Here is a 22,988-nt window from a genome sequence, read left to right on the forward strand (position 1 = left end):
ACTGGTCAACGGTCGTAAGCGAATCAGTGTTGGTCGCTGCCAGAGGTTGGACTATACGCTTAAGCGGCCGCTTTCTGCGTGCTCAACTTTAAACATACTTTATTTAGTCCCCTTAGAGGTGACACTTAATTATTACAATTATTATTTCTAATCAAGATTAATGAATAGAATAACATTGAAATAAACAGAGGTTGAGGCTGACCCTATTTAGAGTAATCAGAAATGTTACTCTAAACGGAAACACAGCCTCCACGCTTCTAAGTACACTTAAACTAACGCCAATTGCTATTCGTATCTCACAAATCCTCAGCTGATGTATTATTCACTATCTAACTGGGTTTGGGCCGATCCTAGCCTGATTTCAGTCCTTACGGTAACTACGGATACAACGATATTACTTGTAGTGTCAACATTTACCGAGCAACACAGAATAAAATCAAATATAACAATTTATTAACCAGGTAGGTAAAACATAATTCAGAAGCCAATTCACATTCCAATTCAAATACGAGAAAACAAATATAATCAAATGAGAATAATGCATACCTGGCAAGTGATGAATATCTGGTTACAGATTTCTCAAAGTAAAATAAAATACATGATGCTGTATCAAAGATACAGCATCATGGGGGTGAATTTCCATGAACAGAAAGACCCCCTGAACCATTTTACATCATTCCCTTAAATATCCAGAGAGACAAAGCATATAGGAGTTTGCTACTGATTGGTTGTTGTAAAATTCAGGGGTGGTGCCTAATATACATTCAGTGGGGGATTGGTCAACATCTCTAAGGTAGGAGTTGTCTCCCAACATTAGGTTAAGTTTACTTATTTATTGTCACAGATTAACATTGAATCCTGTTGTTGTATGGAGATGTGGTGTTTGAAATCAAGTGTAACTCTCCAGGGAGTCTCCTGTATTCGAGATAAAGTTCTGGTTCCCGAGAGGGGTGTTTTGGGGGTCTTGGTCCCCTGCCGTGAGTCCTTGAGGAAAACTTGTTGTGTTGCAAAAAAGTTCTCTTTGATGTCCTTGCTGCCTCGGGCACCTACAGGGCACACACACTGCACTCTCGGGCATCCATGCTGTGTTCCCATGAAGGGCTGACCTTTTGGTCAGGATCAATCTAAATTCTTACATAAGCGGGATAATGTAGAGGCAGCCGGTAGTTATCGGGAAATAAGCCCCGACAGTGTGATCAGGACCCGACGCGAAGCGGAGGGTCTTGTATCACACTGAAGGGGCTTATTTCCCGATAACTACCGGCTGCCTCTACATTATCCCGCTTATTACACGGCTACTTGTCACATAAGAAAAAAACCGGACATGAATATGAATTTGAAACATTTTATTGGCATATTTGTTTTATATTAACAGTTTTATCTTTCCGTGAAACTTTGCACTGATGCATAAAATGATCGTAATACCTTATTAAGATCCTCTGCTTCATACTTGTCTGTCTCCATTTTTTCTCTTTTAGCCAGTCTTTGAGAAGTTTTAATGCCCATTCTGTATTTTTTTGTGTGTTGGCTTCGTAGCTGTCATGCTCTATTTTGTCAAGTTCAGTCTCAGTAAGCTGTCTGTGTCTTGTCGTGGTTGTCGAGTGTTTGTCACAATATGGCGCCAAACAGTAATCTTTATTGATCTTTATTGGCGGGGAGTGATTTTACTCGTACAAGTATTCCGGCTATGCGTTATTACTTTGGAGCGGTTATTATTTGAAAAGAAAGAACCTGCAAATGTCTCAACTGACCAATCAGAATCAAGCATTCCAGAGAGCCGTGTAATAAGATGTGTTTAACTCATGCTGCGCTTCATAGACCTATCAGTAGATCAGTAGATTAACTGAGTGCTTTGTGACAAAGTACTTATACGATTAAATGATGCCAGTGTCAAAAACTGGTCTGTTCTCCTACACAAGCAGTTCATTATTTTAGTTATATGATGATATATTATGTGAAATATGCATATATACACATAATATCAATGGATATAAATTATTACTTGCATGTAATTTTAAATTAAGATATGCTTACTTGTGTAAATGTATAATGTATAAAACTATAACTCGGATATCTCCTGAGATGGTCTGACAACCTTGGCAGTGCTCATTTATGTGACATATGAAATGACAAAATTATTATTTTTCAATTGCCACAATAACAAGAGACTCAAATCTTGGAATAAACAACGCATTTGCCCATACATTGAAATAAAGCTACAATGTAAAAGTTACTTTCAGATCAAATTACAATGAAACACTACTCAAGTAAATGTAACAGAGTAAATGTAGCGCCTTACTAGCCACCTCTGAACATAAACACTGTATTACATTAACAATTACAAAAAAATATGGTGCAGTTACCTTCAGACTGAGGATTCACCGAGCCCCGGGATGATGTGGTTTGATCTGTTTGAGATAAAATTAAAAAGAATCCTTATAAGAATATTTTATTCATTTTAAAATCAAAGTTCAACGTCTTAAAGTCCCCATGTAGAAAAAAAAGTTTTTATTGTAGTTTATGTCTCTATGGGTGTACTCCAGTTATACTTAACAGGACCAAACCGTACCAGAGTACAGAGACAATTGTCCCCATTCCCCCGCAAGTCTGCACTCACACTATACTTTTTCCATACTCAAGTGTTTTGAAGAAAACAGAGGTATGCGCGATAAAGTTCATCATAATTAGGAGTTTATGGCCAAATTACATATATGGTTTGGACATTAAGGATGTTATGATAATAGAATTTTCCCACCGGTTAATCAGCGCGTGACAACCCTGGTGATCTCGGTATCACCGTGTCAGAGGGGCTTTTAAAGGCGGAGTCCACGATGTTTGAAAGCCAATGTTGATATTTGATTGAAATCACCTAAACAAACACGCCCCTACACCAATAGAATCTGGATCTTCTGTTTATAGACCCATCCCACACATACGCAACCCGGCAAGGATGTCGGTAAGTAGACACGCTCCTTACTGCTGATTGGCTATAAGGGTGTTTTGGTAGTCGGCCCGTCTCCTTTTCCAAAGGGTTTTTCAAACATCGTGGACTCCGCCTTTAAGTGTGCATGCAGCCGTGCGCATTTTACCCTTTTTTATGATTGTTTAAATGTAGCGTTTGTGTACGGTGCGTTAAATCGATTATGAAATCGAGTGCAACAGCTGGTTTGATTAACTGCTTGAGCCAGTGTGCACAGAGGAGCCAGCCAGTCTCAAGCTGAGAAACCTTGGCTTTTTCTCCATAAAGCGCTGCATAAATCAAGGGTTTATTATTATTCTAATGGAAAAACACAATCAAACAATGTCGTTTATATTCAACTTTATATATGTATATATTATAACAAAAACAAGTGAGCACGTGGCTTTTGCCAGCGGACAGAAATAAATGAAATCTGACACCTGCTGCTCTGTGATGTGACGCGCATTCGGATCACATTAAATTCAGGCAGCAGAAGACACATGCAGTTTTTAGTGTTTGTTCTCTCTAACCAAAGTAAATATTTAATTACAAGAAAAAATCAAAACGATGGTGGAATATGGTGCCGTGCAAGTGATCTAATCGGTGAGAGGCTAAAGCACCCATCGCAACAAGCCTACTTGACAGTTAAAATATTAGTATCATATTTTCATAAAGAGCCAAAAAAGCTACATTGCAATTAGATGTTTAAATATTACAAGTAAAATCTATATTATAATTTTACTAAACTACTTCTAAAATATAAATATAAAAAAGTATATATGTATGCTGCTGTAGACTTGCCATTGGCTGTTGTATTTAAATACTTCAGGCACTATCATACACCAAGCGCATTCACATCCATTGTCACGTTATTTAAATAGCAAATGCATTTGCACTTATTGGTGTGTTGCTATTTTGAGGAAATTTAAATCCTAACTAAAATGAAAAGCACTCAAATGTTTCTAAATATGAAAAAATTGAGATTTAAAATGTAAAAGAGTAGACATCAGTGACCAGTTTACAGGACTTTTGAAGGCATGAGATCAAGTAGATTTTGTGTTTTGTTTTAAAAAGTGCTATTACTGCATTTATATTGTGATTCTTTTTTTTGTTTAAATGCTACCCCACAGATTTATTGTATATGATGACTTTATACCTTTAGATATGGTCAGCTCCTGCGTTAAACATTTGATTTTTACCATTTTGGAATCCATTCAGCTGATCTACAGGCCTGGTGGTACAACTTTTAGCATAGCTTAGCAAAATTTATTGAGTCTGATTAGACCATTAGCAGACCTGCCAACCTTGGAAATTTTTTTTGAGTACAGTAGCATCGGCCGAAAGGACAGAACACGGGTTTTTAACATATAATTTAACACATGCACATGCACGCACACACACCTCTTGGTAACTTTCAAGGTAACATGCTGCACATTGCACTTTTTTCCCCATCCTGCCATAATCTGCTTTAAAAATAATTATAAACGTGAATAAAATCATGTTTAACTAAATTTGCCTTACATGGTGATTAATAACATTATTAATGTTAAATACTGTATTCTCCAAAGTTTAGCATGTCTGCACAAACACTGTTAAAAGTGATATTACTGTTAAATAGTGGGAGATGGTTAACCCACAAATGACATTCTGTTATCATTTACTCAACCTCATATTGTGTCTAACCTTCATGATTTCTTTCTTGAGTGAAACACACACAAAAACAATTTAGAAAAAAAATTGTTGTTTTTCCCTGACTAGCAAAAAATACAATGAAGTGGGGACCAGACACTGTGGTTATCAACACTCTTTAAAATAACTTGGGTATCACACAATAAAGAAACATTAATGTTTGGATGGTCTGTTCTGTTATGTAAACTATGACTGAATTACATGTTTTAAGTTAACTATACCTTTAAGACAGTATTTTAGAGTTAACACTGCTTTAAATTCAACCATAACTGTGACAGTAGTGCTGTTAACTGTATGTCTGTCTGTAATTTATTGTAGCTTTGTTTACAGTGCAGTACAGTACGGCATAGGCACCTATCACGTGGGCGCTCGAGACACGAGATATTCTCTATTTATAAAACTTTATTTGATGTGGTTTGTATATGACGTTTTATTTTATTGACATCAAGAGCGCGTTATTTCAGAACGCATTTAATCCGCTTCACTCGGATGTCAGGTGGATTCCCTTCACTGAGAGAGAACTTTCCGTTTTTATTTGACTAACGTTAAAACTGGATGCTCTCCCCCATGGTAAAATCATTGTACTTTTTCGTAAGCGCTTAATTATAAATGATGCTCATTTACAAATCAGAAGTAATGTTAGCGCATCTTGCGGTCAAGTGCACGTTATGAAACGGAGCCCGCGCGACCGTCGACTTCATAGGATTAAGCTAATGCATTATTTCATTATTTGCACATCCACCCTGACCAGTTTACCTTAGCGGGTCAGACGTCTTGACTCTCCGTTGAAAAAGATGGTCAGAAACTGCGGGTGGAGGAAGGAGATCACGCTGGATGTTGTGATTCCATCGATAGCAGACTCTTGTTACTGATTGGCCATAAGACTTGTCAATCATCCCCACTTTCTATGTGGTGGATAAGCCCAGTGCTATGATTGGACATATTTTTCTTTTTTCTGTTGCTTCTTTTGAGTACTTCGCGCGGCAAAGGGCGTCATCAGGTTTTTGCGTAGTTTAGAGTGACAAATCGTACCACCGTACTTTGAGGTCAAAATGAGTACCTGCTACGCAAAATGCGTACAGGTTGGCAGGTCTGCATTAGCATTGCACTCAAACATGACCAAAAGTGAGGCAGCGAGGCAACAAGTCATCTGCCCAAGCTTTGTGACGCAGCCTATAAGAAAATTATGTGTTTTATTATAGCTTGAAGAAATACAGAGGCTTTTTTGTTGCTCAAAGATTCATTTTTTAAGTGATAAAATGACCAACTACAGGGAAACTTTATATACAACAAAGAACAAAGCACTGCAGTACATCTGACACAATACAAATTAATATGACTGTGTGCTGTCTCTGATGTATTTTTAATGCCATATCAGCATTTTTTGGCTGTCCCTGATTACAATAAATACAAAATGAATACTGTGCATTATGCTTCTGCATGTATGCACTAGAAAACTTACCTTGAGGAACTGACAGAACATTTTCTACAAAAGGGCGATTAGAAGGTGGTCTTGGTGATTCTGCTGCAAATTAAGAATACAAAAATTTGAGGATGCTGTAATAAACAGTATATAGAAATCCAGAACAAATGTGTTATTATTAGACGGTGCATCATAATCAACCGAAACATGTAATAACGTAATTTTAAGGAAGCCTTTTTTATTTTAAACAAAAAACAAGTAAATAATCAGACTAAATAAGAAGAAAGTTTAATTATTAGTTGTACATACTAAATTTTTTTATTGTCTGTCATTTGTCTGAAACACTCAGTTAAATTTTTCTGAAAAGGCTGGAGTAGTTCAGAAAGTAGATTTGTTTGTCAATTAAAAGCACATAGCTGGAGGATGTACATACACTTCAGAACCGTACCGTACCAGAGTATGTTTGACCCCAAAATGAGTTCGTTTGGCTAGCTAGCACTGTACCAGGGTGCAGCACACTTAAGGCCCGGGTATACTTTTTTTCCGCGTCCGCGTCCGGCTCGCGCGCGCACACGTCCGCGCAGCTTTCCGGGTATAGTCCTCGCGGCTACACGCGGATGGCCGCGTTCGACACTATACGCAATACAAATGATTTCTTATTCAAATTATTAGTCTAACAGGCTGTCAGGGCAGCACTGATTTGGAGACATTTACAGTACATTATAACATTAGGATAGGTGAAGAAAAGTAACTGATCCACCATTGCAGACACAGTTTAGAACAAACAACAAGACAACAAAGAACAGGAATCAAACAAACATGCTCCAGAGCTTTCTGTTCTTGGAAGAAGTAAAAGTTAAAGAAGAAAAACGATAGTGTGTGTGCAAATGCTGTCTATTTCCTTTGTATAATTGTTTATAGTGGAGTGTCCTGTCTAAATATTTTCATGCGCATGCGCTGTCGTACGCGGACTGTACGCGCACTGTCCGCGCGGTCTCAAATTTTGGGCTGCACGCGGACGGTCCGCGCGGCCGGCCGCGGACCCTCCTGATGACGAAAATGACGTCATGCGGACGGCGCGCATACGCGGACGTCCCTAGTATACTTTCGGCTTTAAGGTACCCTGGAACGCTTTGCAAAGGTGGTTTTGGGTATGGTTTGCGTTGATTTGGGGGTGGGGCGTACAGGCCGGAATGCAAAACCTTAGCTGCTTGGTAACTGCTGATATATTGCTTTGTTAGTTATTACATGTGCCTATTGCAGAGAAGTGCAATTAGAAGACATTTTAAAAGGAAAAGGTACACTTTGGTTTTGTGTTAAGATGATGTGCTCACCAGGATTTGTTACCAAAGACATCAGGTATGTTCATGAATAATAACCCTTACCGTAAAGTCAAACGTTTTTCACATGTGCAACTTCCCATGTAAAATGTGTGGTTTTGGAAAATTTTTGTGTGAATCCCATGTAAAACACATATGAATCCCATTGTGCACATGTGATCACGTGTCTCACATTTCATTCACAGAAAAAGTTTCCAAAAACACACATTTCACATGTAATCACACGTGTTTTTCCACATGTAAAATTGATTTGGTACACATGTGAAAAACATGTGAAACACATGTAGTTTTTCTGTAAGGGAAAGCAATAAGACAGCCTGTTAATTGGTCTGTTGGGTTGGACTGCTTTCGCACTTACAGTGAACTGCTCCAGAGTTCCTTTGCAATCAGGCCGAGACCACCTTGTTTACGCGGTGTCATAGCAATTGTTTTGGTGGGAAAGATAACATACCTTGACACTGGTAAGCTGCTAGCCCCCGTGGTGAAGAGTAGGGTAAAGATCCTGTTCAGACCAATGTTAAGCACAGTTGTGTCTAATACATCAGAGCTCTTAAACAGACTATTATAGAATTCCTTAAAAGCACTTTTCACACACAGTTACAAACATTCCTTTAATGCCATACTGCATTTCCCTTACTCAATTGATAAATCTGAAATTAACTAACCTTGCTCTGCTTCCTTGCAATTTTTAGTGTTAGATGCGGTTTTACATGCTGATCCTGTTTTGAAAACACACCAATTCTTTTAAGGCATCATTTTGTGATATGCTTTCTAACATTTAATTAATTAATAAAGCGCCACTTACCACCAGCAGAAAGTGATAAAGAGGGATGGGGACATGGTCTTGGCAATGCTGTTGAACAAATAAACGCAGGCTTTAAAGCTGTGTAAGAACAAACCACAATTGAAAAATAAAATTCTAAACATACATTTTTTATTTGTAGAAACAACCCTATTTGGGGCAAATTTCGGAGCCTTTGGTGGTGGTGGGAGATGGGGGTCATCAGCATCTGACTCCTCAGATTCGGTCTGATCAAATTTGGGATTTCGTCTGGGAAAGCAAGCATCAATTTATCAGAGGCTATAATTTAAGGTTTAAGTAAAAAAATAATAATCTTACCTTCTTTTTCTTTTATGACACTCAGGCTCTGTTTCCAGACCTGAGCCCTTTTCTGCCCGAATGAGGCATTCATGGGCCTTGTCATATGAATCTAAAAACATCACAAAAATAGAAAGCTTTTAATTTATCACTTTTGTTTGCAAATTATACATTATCTGTTTTGAAATACAGATAAAAACTCAACTCTTTGTCTTAAGCAACTGATATTTGTGGACCTCCCATGTGTCAGGGTCAGGCTGTTCATGTGACAGCACAGCTTTCTTTAACCTCTCATGGCTCTTATATCGAGGCCAATAGCATCCCTCTGTGGTGCACCAGGTTTTGGAGACAACAGCTAAACTGTCATCTTCATTAGGAAAGTTCACCACAGCAAACATGAAGCTGTAAAAAAAAATGCAAATAGGTAACAGTCAAGATCTGAAAACCTTCCAGTAACATGTAGACCTAGTTAATTGGTATATGAATTTACATTTAAGTATTACACTGAGTCTTCTATTAAAGTTTATGGTTATCGTTTAAAAAAGAAAAAGGAAACGCAGTAATCATACTGATGCCTCACATCTTATAAATGGAGTAATGGCATTCCAGCAAAGTTGTCTTTGCATGGAAATAAAACAAACTTCCGTACCACATTTGTGGCCTGGGTGAAAAGAAGTTCCTCATTCAATCCAGAAAGAAGATATATCTGTAGATGTGATGATGGCAGGGGATATACAAAAAGATCTGTTTTGTTTTTGAAGGTTTTGTACACAATTGAAGTTTCTCCATTTTCCTTCACCACCACGTTTTGCACTAAAACAACATCCTTGTTCTTCAACTGGACACAGTTATTTCCATTGGACAACTGCACAGAGAAGTTGGTGAACTGCATTTTTGCATACTGCCCTTTCACGTTTAGACCATGTGGGACAGGGCCATCTTCATGCTGTTTTTGTAAGGTTTTCTCTGCATCAGATTGCATTGGTTTCATGGCCTCTTTTTCTGAAAGTCTTCGTATCACTTGCTCTAAAGGTTTGTTTGGTTTTCTTATCATTTTTTTTAATTGGCCTAGGAAGTTCTCAAAAGGAAAGCAGGAAACATTGTCAAGAACCCCAAATGCTTTTGCATCATGAATTAAATGGGTTAGGCAATGCATGTTGTACGTTATGGTATCCTTCCCATATAGACATCTGCAGTGGTCAACAAATGAAACCATGAGGTCTCCTGCATAATCTGCATAGTCTACGCACAAGGATGGACTTAGGAAGATGGTCATGGCAACTGTAAGCATCATAAAGTTTTCGTACATCACCTTTGGAATATTTCCCTTTAAACATACAGGTGCAGTGTACAAGAGAAATGTTCGGAATTCTGTGGCCTTCCAGCGGTCTGACTCATGTAGAGATCTCGGTTTCCTGTTCATTTCTGAGGGAGTGTAACGTCTCAGTTCTTTAAGCTGTGAAGACACATTTCTGACAACCACTGAACCTAAACGAGTCTTCAGTGGTCCTTTTTGCCATAAAGTAACCAGTTTCCTTGTTACTCCTAAACATACAAGGTGCATGTAGTCAAGAGGAAATGATGTCACCAAACCAATACTTAGTAATTCTAAAGGTGTTTTCCCACTGTAGTGTGCATCTTCAGTAAAGTCATCAAAGTTGCTGTGGTTGGACCTCAGACAAGCTGCTGTTTCTGGAAAGGTCATACGATTGTTGTGGTAGACCCCTTTTTGGCAGCATTTGTCACAGCCATAGTAGGCATTATGACCTTTGGCATTTCTGACAAAAGCCCTTGCTGGTGTGTCACAAACAATTGCAGAAATCTTGACTTTAATGTTTTTGTCTTCAAAGAGGACACCTTTAGTTTCAAGCTGTTTCATTTCTTGAACAAAGTCATTCAAAAAATCAAGGTTGATTGGTTTTCTCTCACCAAAAAAAATTCCAATGAGAAATGGTGATTTGTTTGTCTGTACCCCAACTTTGTAGTTTTCTACAAGCCCTAAAATTGGCCAAAACTGAGAGTTTGAACTTTTGAATAGAGGAAGACCGTCAATGTTAATTTGCAGGTACAATGACTCAGACCACACTGGACGAACACATGTGAGGTGTGACAGCACACCATGTTCAATGCCAGCATGGAAATAACTCCCCCCAGAGACTTCCTTAGTTTCCATTACTGGTTTAGTTTTTAACAAGGTCCGTGCATCTTTTGGTAGCCCTAATTCAGGTAATTTGGTGCACAGAATTTTTAGTAGTTCTGTTAAGGCTGAATGAGGAATTTGTTTCCTGAGAGCCCATTCTGAAAGAAGCTGTCTTATATCACTCTCATCTGCACTTTCATCAGTGCTCTCCTCTGTCCCTTCAATGATGTTCTCACATTCATGTTCTCTCCCATCTGAACTTCTTGGTGAGCAAACATCCACTGGCTCAACCCTACCTTCTGCCTCTTGGCTTGTAAAAGACACTTGCACTAAATTGCCTGTGTCACAACAAATATGTCTCTCATCAATTCTCTCTTCTATTTCCACAGATCCTGATTTCAGTTTCTGCAGATCCTGTTCAACTCCTTTCTGAATTTTTCTACGCTTACTCCAGTAACTGGACATGTTACTTTGAGATGCGAATTTGCAAAGATGCTGGCAAAGATCTACAAAGAAAATTAAATGCCTAAATCAAAGCTGTAATCTTAAGGAGAGGGCTCAAGACAAACTTTTTTTACAACGAGCAAAAAAATTTAGGAGGCACACATTAAACCACCCGGAAATACAATTATTTACATTTTTTTCCACACTTGTGGCCTCACAATCTACTCATCTGTCATTTAATAACATCTAGAATAACTTCCAAATTTGCAGGTTACAAATGTGCGAGAACTTGTAAAAAATGCTTACGCAGTCTCAAAAACTGGTGGTAGACTAAAGCCCTGCAAGATCATGGTTAGAGTATGTTAGTAGGGTTGGGAAATAAACTGATACAGTAGATATGATAAACTGGTAGAAATGTGTGAACTGGTAGAGATTTTGGAGTTTCGTCTCTATCAAGGTTATGTGCCCACGTCATGCTGTGAGCATTGTTTACATACATATATGCACCAAAATTCCCATCTTTGCAAGTATCCTCATAAAAACTTCCATTTAGGTTTAAAAAAAGAGAAATTAAACAGATGAAAAAGGAAACGCATGTGCAACAGTATATTAGATCCGGACTGTGATCTTAAAGCGATAGTTCACCCAAAATTGATTATTATGTCATTATTACTCACCCTCATGTTGTTCACAACCTGTAAGACCTGCGTTCATCTTCAGAAGCACAGTTTAAAATGTTTTGGACTTAGTCCGAGAGCTTTCTGACCCTCCATTGAAAATGTATGTTAGGTATACTGTCCATGTCCAGAAAGTAGGGATGGGCACGAAAACTTGATTGCACGAGTACTCGAACGTGGCATTGCTGATCGATCAGGAAAAAGATGATCTTGTGTTTTTTTTGTGGTTATGGCGGCATTTGGATGTCTGGTTAGCGTTACAAGCACCTGTGGTAGTAAAGACTGGGTCCGCGTGTTTGACGTTGTGTTGAGCTAGGCAGACCGTTATCACGTTACCATGCATGATTCAAAAACAAACAGATAAAGTGTGCGCACCCGTGCCGCGGCAACCCACTGATCCGCACAATGCTGTGGAGCCGAATACACTTCATATCACTGAGGCACTATGGTTTAAAAGGATGCCGTGAATGGGATTCACTTCGGTAGGACAAAAATAGGATCATTCAGATGCAAAATGTACAGCGCCGTCATGAGTTCCCTTATATCATCTCATATTTAAACATCAAATGATAGGAGATACCATAGAGCCATACTGTATGAGCATTACATCTTGACTGAGAACAGGTGAGAGGACGACACAGCTAATCGCTGAAGTGATAGCAAAAGCTGCATAATGTTATAAAGCTTGTGCTTTGACTGGACGTGTTTAAAAGCACACTGTTATTGTGCACATACACAACAGGAGTTAAACTTTCTCTCCAGTACTCAACTTAGGTTAAGTCTTGCATTTTGTGCAGATCTTGATGTAATGTAGATAACGCTTAATATTATGTAGAGTGTGTCGTATAGAAAGCACATCAGTTTGTGTTTATTTACCATTTAGTTTCACTTCATCACACATGTATTTAATTAAATCTAGTATCTGTTTATCTTTCTGTCATAGTTTCTTCAAAGTTAAGTTTTATTTGAGTGTTTTATATAAAAATATTTTCATTTTCATCATGACGTATACGCCCCCCCCCCCCGCCCCTTGGATTTCCCCGCCCCCAGTTAATCGAGTACTCGTTCTACAGACTTATGGATTAATCGAAATGAAAAAAATGACATAAATGCACATCCCTACCAGAAAGGTAATAAAATGTCATTAAAGTAGTGACATCAGTGGGTCAATTTTTTGAAGCATCGAAAAAACATTTTGGTCCTAAAAGAACGAAAATTACGACATTATTAAGCATTGTCTTCTCATTACACACGATTTAAAAAAAAACCATACCAAAATACAACAGCTTGAATACAGCGTGCATCTTCCTCCAACTGTAAACAAAGCTAGAGGGCGCACCAGATAACAGAGACAGGTCTTATGGGTTTGGATATGAGGGTGAGTCATTAATGAAATAATTTTCATTTTTGGGTGAACTAACCATTTAAAGGGAAGTTACCAAATTTTACTCCTGTCTGTCAGATTTTCATGGTATATCCACTTTAATTACTGTACTCTATTCACTGAAACTAAATAATGTTGGCCAATGAATTGATCATTGTTAACTAATACAACCTTATTGTAAAGCATTTTCATTTTGTTACCATGCCAGCACTAAAAACACTCCAAAAAAATAATCTTACCTTGAAATATAATGTACAGTTGAGAAGATAGTGGAAGATCAAAGAAAATCTAATGATTAAAAAAGGTAAAAATTAGTATATTACCCACAACTGTAAAAAAATTTTACAAAATAGTGCTCTATATTACAGGGTAAATTTATTTGGTTCAAATTAAGTTAAACTCAAACACTTAAAAGATAAAGAAATATAACATACCACAAATTATGCAGTCACCTGTTGTGAGAGAAGAGAACTGAAAATGACAGTATTGCATAGTAGTTAGTTAGTTAGTTCCTGTATAGCTTAACATCTAGAAACATTTTAAATAGCTAAAGTTTCTTATTGACCAATTAATTAATATTTAAAATCTGAAATGGTGGCACAAAAAGATTACTTTATCACAATATTGACCAGAGAATAAAACTATGGCTGTTTCTCAATATGCGTTCTTCAGCAATCTTGCGTCCTTGTGTTCTCGCTCTACATCATCATTAACTGTCAAAGTTCAGTTCCAATTCTCAAGAACACAAGTACAGAGGACGCATGAAAATACCCGCATGTGTTCTTAATATTGAGGATGCATCGGGGAGGTCAGGTGACCAAAGGAAGATCGCACACATCTCAATTCTCACAAGTGCGTTCTGTGTTCTCGCGACCTTCTGAGTTCGTTCTTCCAAGGTCTCCTGGCAAGACCAATCTTTACGAGAATGCAAGTCTGTTCTTTGCGTTCTTGAAATTGAGAAACAGCCTATATCTAGGTAAGCAGCACAAATTATTTCTAGTTATGTCAACTGACAATGAGTCTGTTTACATGCAAAGAATAAGCAGATAACTATCAAAAATCAGCTTATTATGAAAAACTGTTTTCATGGGTTTACATGCAAATTAATAAACCGGCTATGCAGACAACTGCGTTTACATGGGACTTGGAGATTTGTAAATTTTTTCGCAGGTAGTGGCATCATCGTCTATAGTACATAATAGTCAATCAAAAAGCCGACAGCATATCTGTCTTAAGCTATATTGTTGTATCTCTTTTCGTGTGTCCAGAACCTGTAAATATAACATCAGTTTTTTAATTTCGGAGTTTCTCTGCCAACTGCTTTAGAAGAACAGAGACTTTTATGCATTACTTTGTACTTACTTCCGCGTCTGATGTTTATCTTTCACACACGGAGACATGCGCACATTGACAAAACCTTCCGAAAGCCGGTTAAGATGTTTACATGCCACGCAAAATCTGGGTAATGAGAAAAAAACTACCTGTGGTGATCAGTTTTTGCTTACGCCGTTTATGGGCTTTACCTGATTAAAGAAAACCGCTTTATGCGTTTACATGACCCACATGTTAACAGTTTATTAAGCATAATCGGCGTGAGACTGTGCATGTAAACGCACTCATGTCTTAAATTGTCTATTTATCTGAATACTTACACAGCAGCAGCAATGACCTGTTTAAAAAAGAAAAGAGGAAAACATAAGTCAAATGTTATCCAAGGAAAATAACAAGACATTATTTATGAAATTAACATGAAAAGACATAGAACTTTAAGTCATCTCCCTTTCTGGATGCTGGTTAAAGGAATAGTCCATAAAAGAAAAATCCAGATAATTTACTCACCACCATGTCATCCAAAATGTTTATGTCTTTCTTTGTTTAGTCCAGAACAAATTATGTTTTTTGAGGAAAACAGTGCAGGATTTTTGTCATTTTAATGGACTTTAACAGACACCAACACTTAACACTTAACAGTTTTTTTTCAATGGAGTATCAAAGGACTCTAAACGATCCCAAACGAGGCATAAGGGTCTTATCTAGCGAAACGATTGTCATTTTTGACAAGAAAAATAAAAAATATGCTCTTTTAAACTACAACTTCTCATATTCCTCCGGTCCTGAAAGCGTCAGCGTGACCTCACGCAATACGTCATGACGTCAAGAGGTCGCACAGGACGAACGCGAAATGTTGTCCACAAATGTGCGTTTTACATATGTAACACGTGACCTCCCCACGTCACTACGCATTTACATTAGGTCGCGCTGGACCGGACCTAGACGAAAATTTGTGGTTTAAAAGTGCATATTTTTTATTTTTCTTGTCAAAAATGACAATCGTTTCGCTAGATAAGACCCTTATGCCTCCTTTGGGATCATTTTAGAGACCTTTGAAACTGCAATTTTAAACTGCATTTAAACGGTTATGTGTTGGTGTCCATTAAAGTCCATTAAAATGAGAAAAAAAAACATAATTTCTTCTCGACTGAACAAAGAAAGACATCAACATTTTGGATGACATGGTGGTGAGTAAATTATCTGGATTTTTCTTTTAAGAAAATTGACTATTCCTTTAAGTTTTTCAGTCATGCTAAATCCACAATATAGTAATAGCTATAAGAAACTGTTGTTTAATAAGTCACTGCATTTTACAGGCTGCAAATTTAGATAATTTCCTTGATAATGATAATGAATGATAACAAACGAAAATACATTTATCAGACAAGACTGAACAAATAAATGGCTGCCACAGAAGGTGAACTGCATAAAGCCAATGGCCCAGTATCTAAAATGAGTTACCATGTTACCTTAAAGAGTTCAATTCTGTCATGTACCCATACGGTTTAGAAATTTGACAAAGGAGAGACAACTACATTAAACTTCTTAATAAACTGCTGCAGGCAGTGATCCTCATACTTATCTGTCCCAATGTGACACCCTATACCCGGACAACCACTAAAGCAAATATAAAAGTAACATGATGATAATTGATAAACATAGTATGCAGTCTTTCTCTTTCAGAATGCTCTCAACTCTCAACTACATGTAGATGCATACTGTATGCATCTACATGTAATTGAGAGCATTCTGAAAGACTGCATACTATGTTTATCAATTATCATCATGTTACTTTTATGCAACACGAACTTTAACAGCCAATGACATTTACAACTGAACTGATTTTGTACTCAAAGTGTTAATGACACAGTCATCTAACTAACCGCTAGTAACGTTAGAGTCCAACAAATAAGTGAACATTAACAATGCAAGTAAGCGCTCTAACAAACAGGTTCTATGTAGACAATGTTTTACTTGAAACTGCAGAACATAACGCAGTAATATTACTTTGGTCAAAACAGGGAATGCAAAACACGTGACGTGGACATTGATATTATTACCTTCGTGTCAAATATCACAGTTTTGGGTTGAGTCTTGTACCATAACGTTACACACACGAACAAGTCACTCACATGCATCGTGTACGGCACCAATAAGTTAGCCCAGTATAACTTAACTAAAAGTTTTTACATTTGCTGCCACTGCATTCAAACTTTATTAAGGCTAAAGGCTCATTTAACAGTTTACCATTACTTAATTACCAGCAGAGCAATATATTAATGAAAAACAGCATCGACGAGCATTTTATGGAATTTAAAATGAAAATTTACCTCAGACAAAACATAAATTTGCAAAAGCTGTTCCAACAAACGGGAACGGCGTGACCAGTTGTTTACACGACAAAAATAAACTCACAATGAAACAAACAGCTGTAAATTGCTTTTAAATTATAGCAAATCATTTAATTCACCCTCATTTTTGTCATAATTACCTCAGAAAACTACCCACACAACATTGTAAGCATCTGTTGTGATACGCGCGGTTGGCCACGGATCTTTACAAAGACAATTAATCGTTTAAACGGCAAAAACAAACACTCACAGCAAAATAAACAAGTAAAAGTATGTAGATTCTTTTATGGTTAGCAGTTTTAATTTAGGGTTAACATGTTTATCCTAAAAAGTACCGCTTTTATCGCTGCACTTACCGGTCACGACGCCCACCTGTTTACTCAGCACTCGCTCATTAGCTATTCAAACAAACGGGCTGTCATTGGCTGGCAGGCCCAAAAGAAACACGTATAACAACAAAATGGAAGTTAATTTATTTTCTTTTAATTCCCAAATATTTAGACAATATTTTTACTGAAAATACCTCAAATCTGAGGATTCAAAAGACGGGTGATTTTGTATTCAATCTTAAATATTTTTATTAAACTTTACTTGTATTTGCATTTTGTATTTTTTTTTTCAACATAGTCTTGGGCTTATTTGCTTTACATTTGTTGAATAACTAAGTCTCACTGTTTTTCTCTATTCTATTTTTATTAATTTTGTTTCAGTACAAACCTAGCGGATTGCCACTGCTGCACCAACGATGGTCCACTAGCGGCAAGCCACTGGTGGCGTGCCACCCAAGAAACGCTGGCGGACCGACAGCACATTTACACTTGTCGGATTGCCGATGGTGTGCCGACGGTGGTCCGACAGTATAGCCGCTAACTAAAAAACAATTATTTTAAACTGAAATATTTAAAAAAAAATTATGCATTTCGTTAAATAAGCCCTATATGCAGTCTCATATTGTTTTTCATGTATTTTCTTAAGTTTATTATAATTCCTAGTTTCAGTAGAAACCTAGCGGTTTGCCACTGGTTTACCAACGGTGGTCCAGCAGCGGCAAGCCGCTGGTGGCTTGCCACCCAAGAAACGCCGGCAGACCGACAGCTTTTTCACGTTGGTCGGTTTGCCGAAGGCGCCCCGACGGTGGTCCGACCGCGTCAAGCCGCTGATTTCGTGCCGCCCAAAAACCGCCGGCGGACCGCCAGGTCATTGTTTGCTGGGTAGGCAAATTGTCATTTACACATGATGCATAAAGTATACATTGTTATAATTTCACTTAATTTATTGTGTGTTTATTTTGTAGTTTAACACTTTTCAAGAAAATGGTTTTGTTTATTTTGCCTTTTGGTTTGCATACGTATTGTTATGTTTAAATAATGTTATATGTAATGACTCTTGTGATGTTCAAAGCATTGGCCTAATATACCAGTAAGATCTAGATTCTAATATATAATCAAAGTGTATTTTATTCTATCGGGATTTTCTTGTTTTACCCAGTAGGTGGTGCGTTTTTTTTTTTGTTGCTGTTGCACTTTCACGTATTTCCGTTTTTGACAGGAAGAGACGGACCATTTCAATTTCATCTTCGGCAGGTGAGCACATGGACTTTATGCCTCTTCTGAATTGTTATGTCTTGGTTATCATTTTCCTCATAAAGTGAAAGAAATTATTTGCTTACAGTGTGTGTTGTAATATTGTTACTATTTCATATTTTGTTAGATGTTGAGAAGGAATTAAATGTGCGTCACATGTGCGCATATGTGAAGTTGCATAAACGTATGTTCAGACGCGAATTATGTCCAAAGAACTGTAGTGGACTTTTATTGTATAGTTATTAGGTTAATTTTAAAGTTTAAAACGTAGATGTAGACACAGACGAAACGACAGTTTATTTGTTTAATTTGTCTTTTATATATACACGTTGTTTTTTTAGGGTCCATCTGTAAACTACGTCAGACTAGATAAAGTACGAGCAAGTGTTTCCTCTTTAATTTTTTTCAATGTTAAATGTAAACTAAATTGTGCATTTAAGACTATAAACGTACAAAGACACGGGACGAGTATTGCAAAAATAAAGTAATATTTAATTGTTTACACCCTCAGCACATGTTGGAATGTAGTTTTTCCACAGTGCCTAAATTAGTTTTCAGCGTGCACGAATTGTGCCGCTTAAAACGGTTATCTGTTTGCTTTGTTTTACTGCAGGGATCTGAATGTATATTTTTTTAATTGTTGTTTTTATAACGCTGATTGTTATACAAACCGAATACTGTAACGTTATATTAAGAAATTTTAGCGGCGGAGAATCACAAGCGTGCACAAATTACTTTACGTGCGGCTTGTATAGACCCAAAGAGTATAGAAGCACAAGAGAGGAAACTCAATAGAACGTTCCATTGCATCAGCAGCGCCCAGCAGCAGCCCACGAATCCGCCATTATGGAATGAGCGCGATTAGGCAGTCAACTAGAAGTAATGGCAATATCAGCTTTGTACATTAAAAGATCAAATTCAAACTGAATGATAATAACACAGAATAACATACAATCAGACCAGTGATCATTTATCCCTTTTTACAGCTTATTTTCAGATATTTAGACAAGCTTTCCACTTTTATACAGGTTAATTTTACATACATACATAGCGACATAAACTCATCCACACATAATATTTTGGCTCCATATACATACACATATACACACATAGATATGTATATAACATATACATCTGAATTGGTCGAAATGGATTAAGTAAAAAAAAAACCGTTTTAGGATAACAGACAGAGCAATGCATCATATTCTATAAGATTATAATTTTGTAGTGGGATCCAGGGGATTAATATGTACAAAATATATTTCATACCTAGTGAAGTTGGTAACTAATAATAGTAGTAAATGTGTAAAGTAGCATAAAATAGAATTACATAATAAAGCAAGAAAAAACTACCTCAAATTTGTATCTATTTAATGATTGGATTCCACAGCTGATAACAACAACAAATCAACACATACATACAAGACAATACAGTGTTTCGTGTAGGTGTAGCAAGTGAACAAAATTTTAATTTTAGAAACTTACTATTGCGCTTCTGATTTGGCTGTGAGATTCGCTGAGAATGAATTGAGAATGAATTGGCTGTCAGAATTTTCATTCCAAAATGGCGGCCGCGCTACTTGGTGACTGATGCCAAAAACGAATGAGAGTTTCCCCTCTTGTGCTTCTATACTCTTTGATAGACCCCTTAATCGCCCACGTCACTGAAAGTCACTGCTATAGCTGGAGGCAAAAAATAAGTAGGAACTCATAGCCGGCGCGCTAAAAGTTAGAATTTTGACTTTAAAATGTCATCTTGTTGTGCTTTTGGTTGCCAGATTAGAAGAAACAGCACTTTTGGTTCAAAAATAAAGTTTTACCGAATCCCGGCAGACATTTCTTAACAGAAATCAATAAGACAATTGTGGTTGAATGCAATACGGCGTACAGACTACTAGACGGAGACGATCATAAATAATGCTCGTGTTTGAAGTGCACACTTGATATCAGGTAAAATAATCTATGCATATGTACTGTTGTGTTGGTTTTATCTAGTACAAATTAGCACGTTTCTGTTTTATAGGTGAAAAGTCGCCAACCGCGCTATTGTTTAGCTTAAATGTTAAACAATACAGCGATAGATGTGTATGCCATTGTTTGAATGGTCTCTTAAAATAATCCACATTGTTAATCATAGTTAGCCCAGCGATAGGTTACATAAGACAGTAAGCCTAGACAAAATTACCCAAACCACCTGAAAGTAATTCATATGTTGTCAAGGAAATATCTAAAACTTGGTTAAAATCGCAAGTGTTAATTTTCAAAAATACCTGTCACGGTCCCGCAGAATCAGTGAATGTACATATTCGGACACTTCCAAAACTGCTTCTGCATCCATGTTTAATAAATCCCTCCTAAAACGTGCTATCTTAAGCTTGTCAACATTGCCTCTGCGGCTCTTTTTGCCTGCAGCTAAGCCCGCCCTCACAAATATGTCACAATGTTTACAAACTGTACAAGGCTCTATTAGATGTGTTTTTAACAGGTGTGTGGTGATAAGAGAGCTTATAATAATATGTACATGTATTTGTTTATCAAGCTTTGTTTTCTTGTATTTCAGAAGACGGTGAAAGCGGATTTGAGGTAACATTGTATTTGTTGTGTTTGTAGATGGGTTTTGGTTACATTATGAAACTAAAACCCATTTCAACTAGGGATGTGCATTTATGTCATTGTTTCATTTCGATTAATCCAGACATTAAATCGTGTAAACTCTGAGTGAGGGTTTAATCTGCTGAGACTTTACATCTGACACTGATCGACAGACAAACACAACGTGTCTCACAGTCTTCATACAAGTTCTCAAACGAACAATATTGGAAACCCAAACAAAGAAACACATGCAGTAAAAGACGAAATATAATGTATGCACTGCAAAAGGTTCTAACAGAAAGCTGCATATCTTCGCTGCCTGATGAAACTCACGTATGTCCAAAACGGTAACTTTTCAGAAAGGGAAAAAAACACCGTATATCAAAAGGAGTTGAATGTAGTGTTGTCATACTTGGTACGGCATATTTACATGTAACCATATTCTTGCCAGTGTCATGATATAATCCACATTTGACCAAAATTGAGTTTAAATGGACATGCGTGCATATTTTACAGTAACTTTGATCGATACGCGTTCTTCCGATCATTAATTAGAATGGCCAAGTTGCGTTTCGTATTGACAGAGGAATACGCTCAGTTCATTAAATAGCCTACGTCTTAGTTAAATACGCTTACTTTATTTAATATTAATTATAAGTGTATTAAATGTCTCTTGCAAACCATTAAGGGACAATGAATCAATACACTGACATGGTAATGCTACACAACAGGAGCGTCAGTTTGTGTTGAAAAGTGGTGGGGACAAAAGATCAGATAAAAACATTACTGCAGGATGGGAAAATATTGAATAACGCACATCAAAAATGGGCATAGCGTAGGCCAGTCAACAACAAGAAAATACTCAGCATAAATTTATAAATCCTCAACAATGTCGAATGCACACATCATACATGTAACAGTCCCTGCAACACCAGCTCAACCGAACAATGCCAAAGTACCATACCGTAAAAAACAGCAGCACATTTAATAAATGATTACAATGAATTTCATAACATATGTACAAGAAAACACACCATAAGCATACAACGCAACATATGTGACCCTGGACCACAAAACCAGTCTTAAGCATCGCTTGATTTTTCAGAACATTTTAACCAAATGCTTTCAAAAAGTGGTGGGGACATCCCCAGCGTAAATATCACCAATGCTAGACAGATACTTTGTTTGCACAGTCCTACCGTAATTAAGTAACTCCTAGACGTTAGTCTGGCGTCCGGGGGAAATGTTTACATCGAAGGAAAGTCATTGTCATGTTTATTCGGCTATATCCAGTGCTGAGGTTTGATGAAACTTTACGAAACCGGCGAGATGCTTCACAGGCGGAAGATATGCGGCGTGATTGACAGCTTTGACACCAAACGGGTATGTGAAAATCAGATGACATGATTTCACAAGTTTTCATTGGCTATTTAGGTATGTGACGCATAGTGTATATGGAAATGAACCCGGACATTCAATCTGTCGAAAAATCTCAAAATCGGCAATATGAACATAAGTGAGTTTCATCGGACAGCGACGATATGCATCAAGGTTTATTTCAGATAATTAACTAAGAATTGCATTCACAAGTTATGGGCATTTTACAACGATTTGCAACTTTATAATTGTTTATATTCTCTAATAAAACAGTCTTTATGACATAAATGTAGTGTACAAATACGACATGGGAAGGATGTGGTCTTTTGTTGGCAATGGCCAGCATTTCACCTCCACGGAATCTCGTCACAGCCCTATTTGTTAGTACAGTGTATTGCACAACAGCTTTTCCCATTTAGATGCCTTTTCACTGTGTTTTCGCCGATGTCACGCTGTACTCAAATGCTGCCACTCTGTCTTTTGCAACTCAGTGGGCGTAATCGCAGTCCGTCTTGCCGATGGTGACATCATGTGCATACCCTCTATAGAGGGTTTTCATCTATGTCACAGTTTGGTCAATTACTCAGATGCGCAGCCA

At 37.4% G+C, this 22,988-nt stretch overlaps 1 protein-coding gene across 1 annotated transcript in view; it reads right to left on the minus strand.

Annotated features, from left to right (window-relative positions):
- LOC135734424 (uncharacterized) overlaps nt 1-13,963 on the minus strand; it is a 38,109-nt gene extending 24,146 nt beyond the window's left edge. Inside the window, exons 1-10 of the mRNA XM_065253300.2 lie at nt 13,590-13,963; nt 13,395-13,443; nt 8,716-8,912; nt 8,532-8,622; nt 8,341-8,462; nt 8,217-8,264; nt 8,077-8,130; nt 7,863-7,913; nt 6,111-6,173; nt 2,364-2,408 (exon numbers count right to left, since the gene is read on the minus strand). Of these exons, the coding sequence (XP_065109372.1) occupies nt 2,364-2,408; nt 6,111-6,173; nt 7,863-7,913; nt 8,077-8,130; nt 8,217-8,264; nt 8,341-8,462; nt 8,532-8,622; nt 8,716-8,908 (667 nt within the window). The 5' untranslated portion in view covers nt 8,909-8,912; nt 13,395-13,443; nt 13,590-13,963. The remainder of the gene's footprint in view (nt 1-2,363; nt 2,409-6,110; nt 6,174-7,862; nt 7,914-8,076; nt 8,131-8,216; nt 8,265-8,340; nt 8,463-8,531; nt 8,623-8,715; nt 8,913-13,394; nt 13,444-13,589) is intronic.
- Between the last annotated feature and the right edge of the window lie 9,025 nt (nt 13,964-22,988).

This window comes from Paramisgurnus dabryanus, chromosome 7, assembly GCF_030506205.2.
Source record: "Paramisgurnus dabryanus chromosome 7, PD_genome_1.1, whole genome shotgun sequence".
NCBI lineage: Eukaryota > Metazoa > Chordata > Actinopteri > Cypriniformes > Cobitidae > Paramisgurnus > Paramisgurnus dabryanus.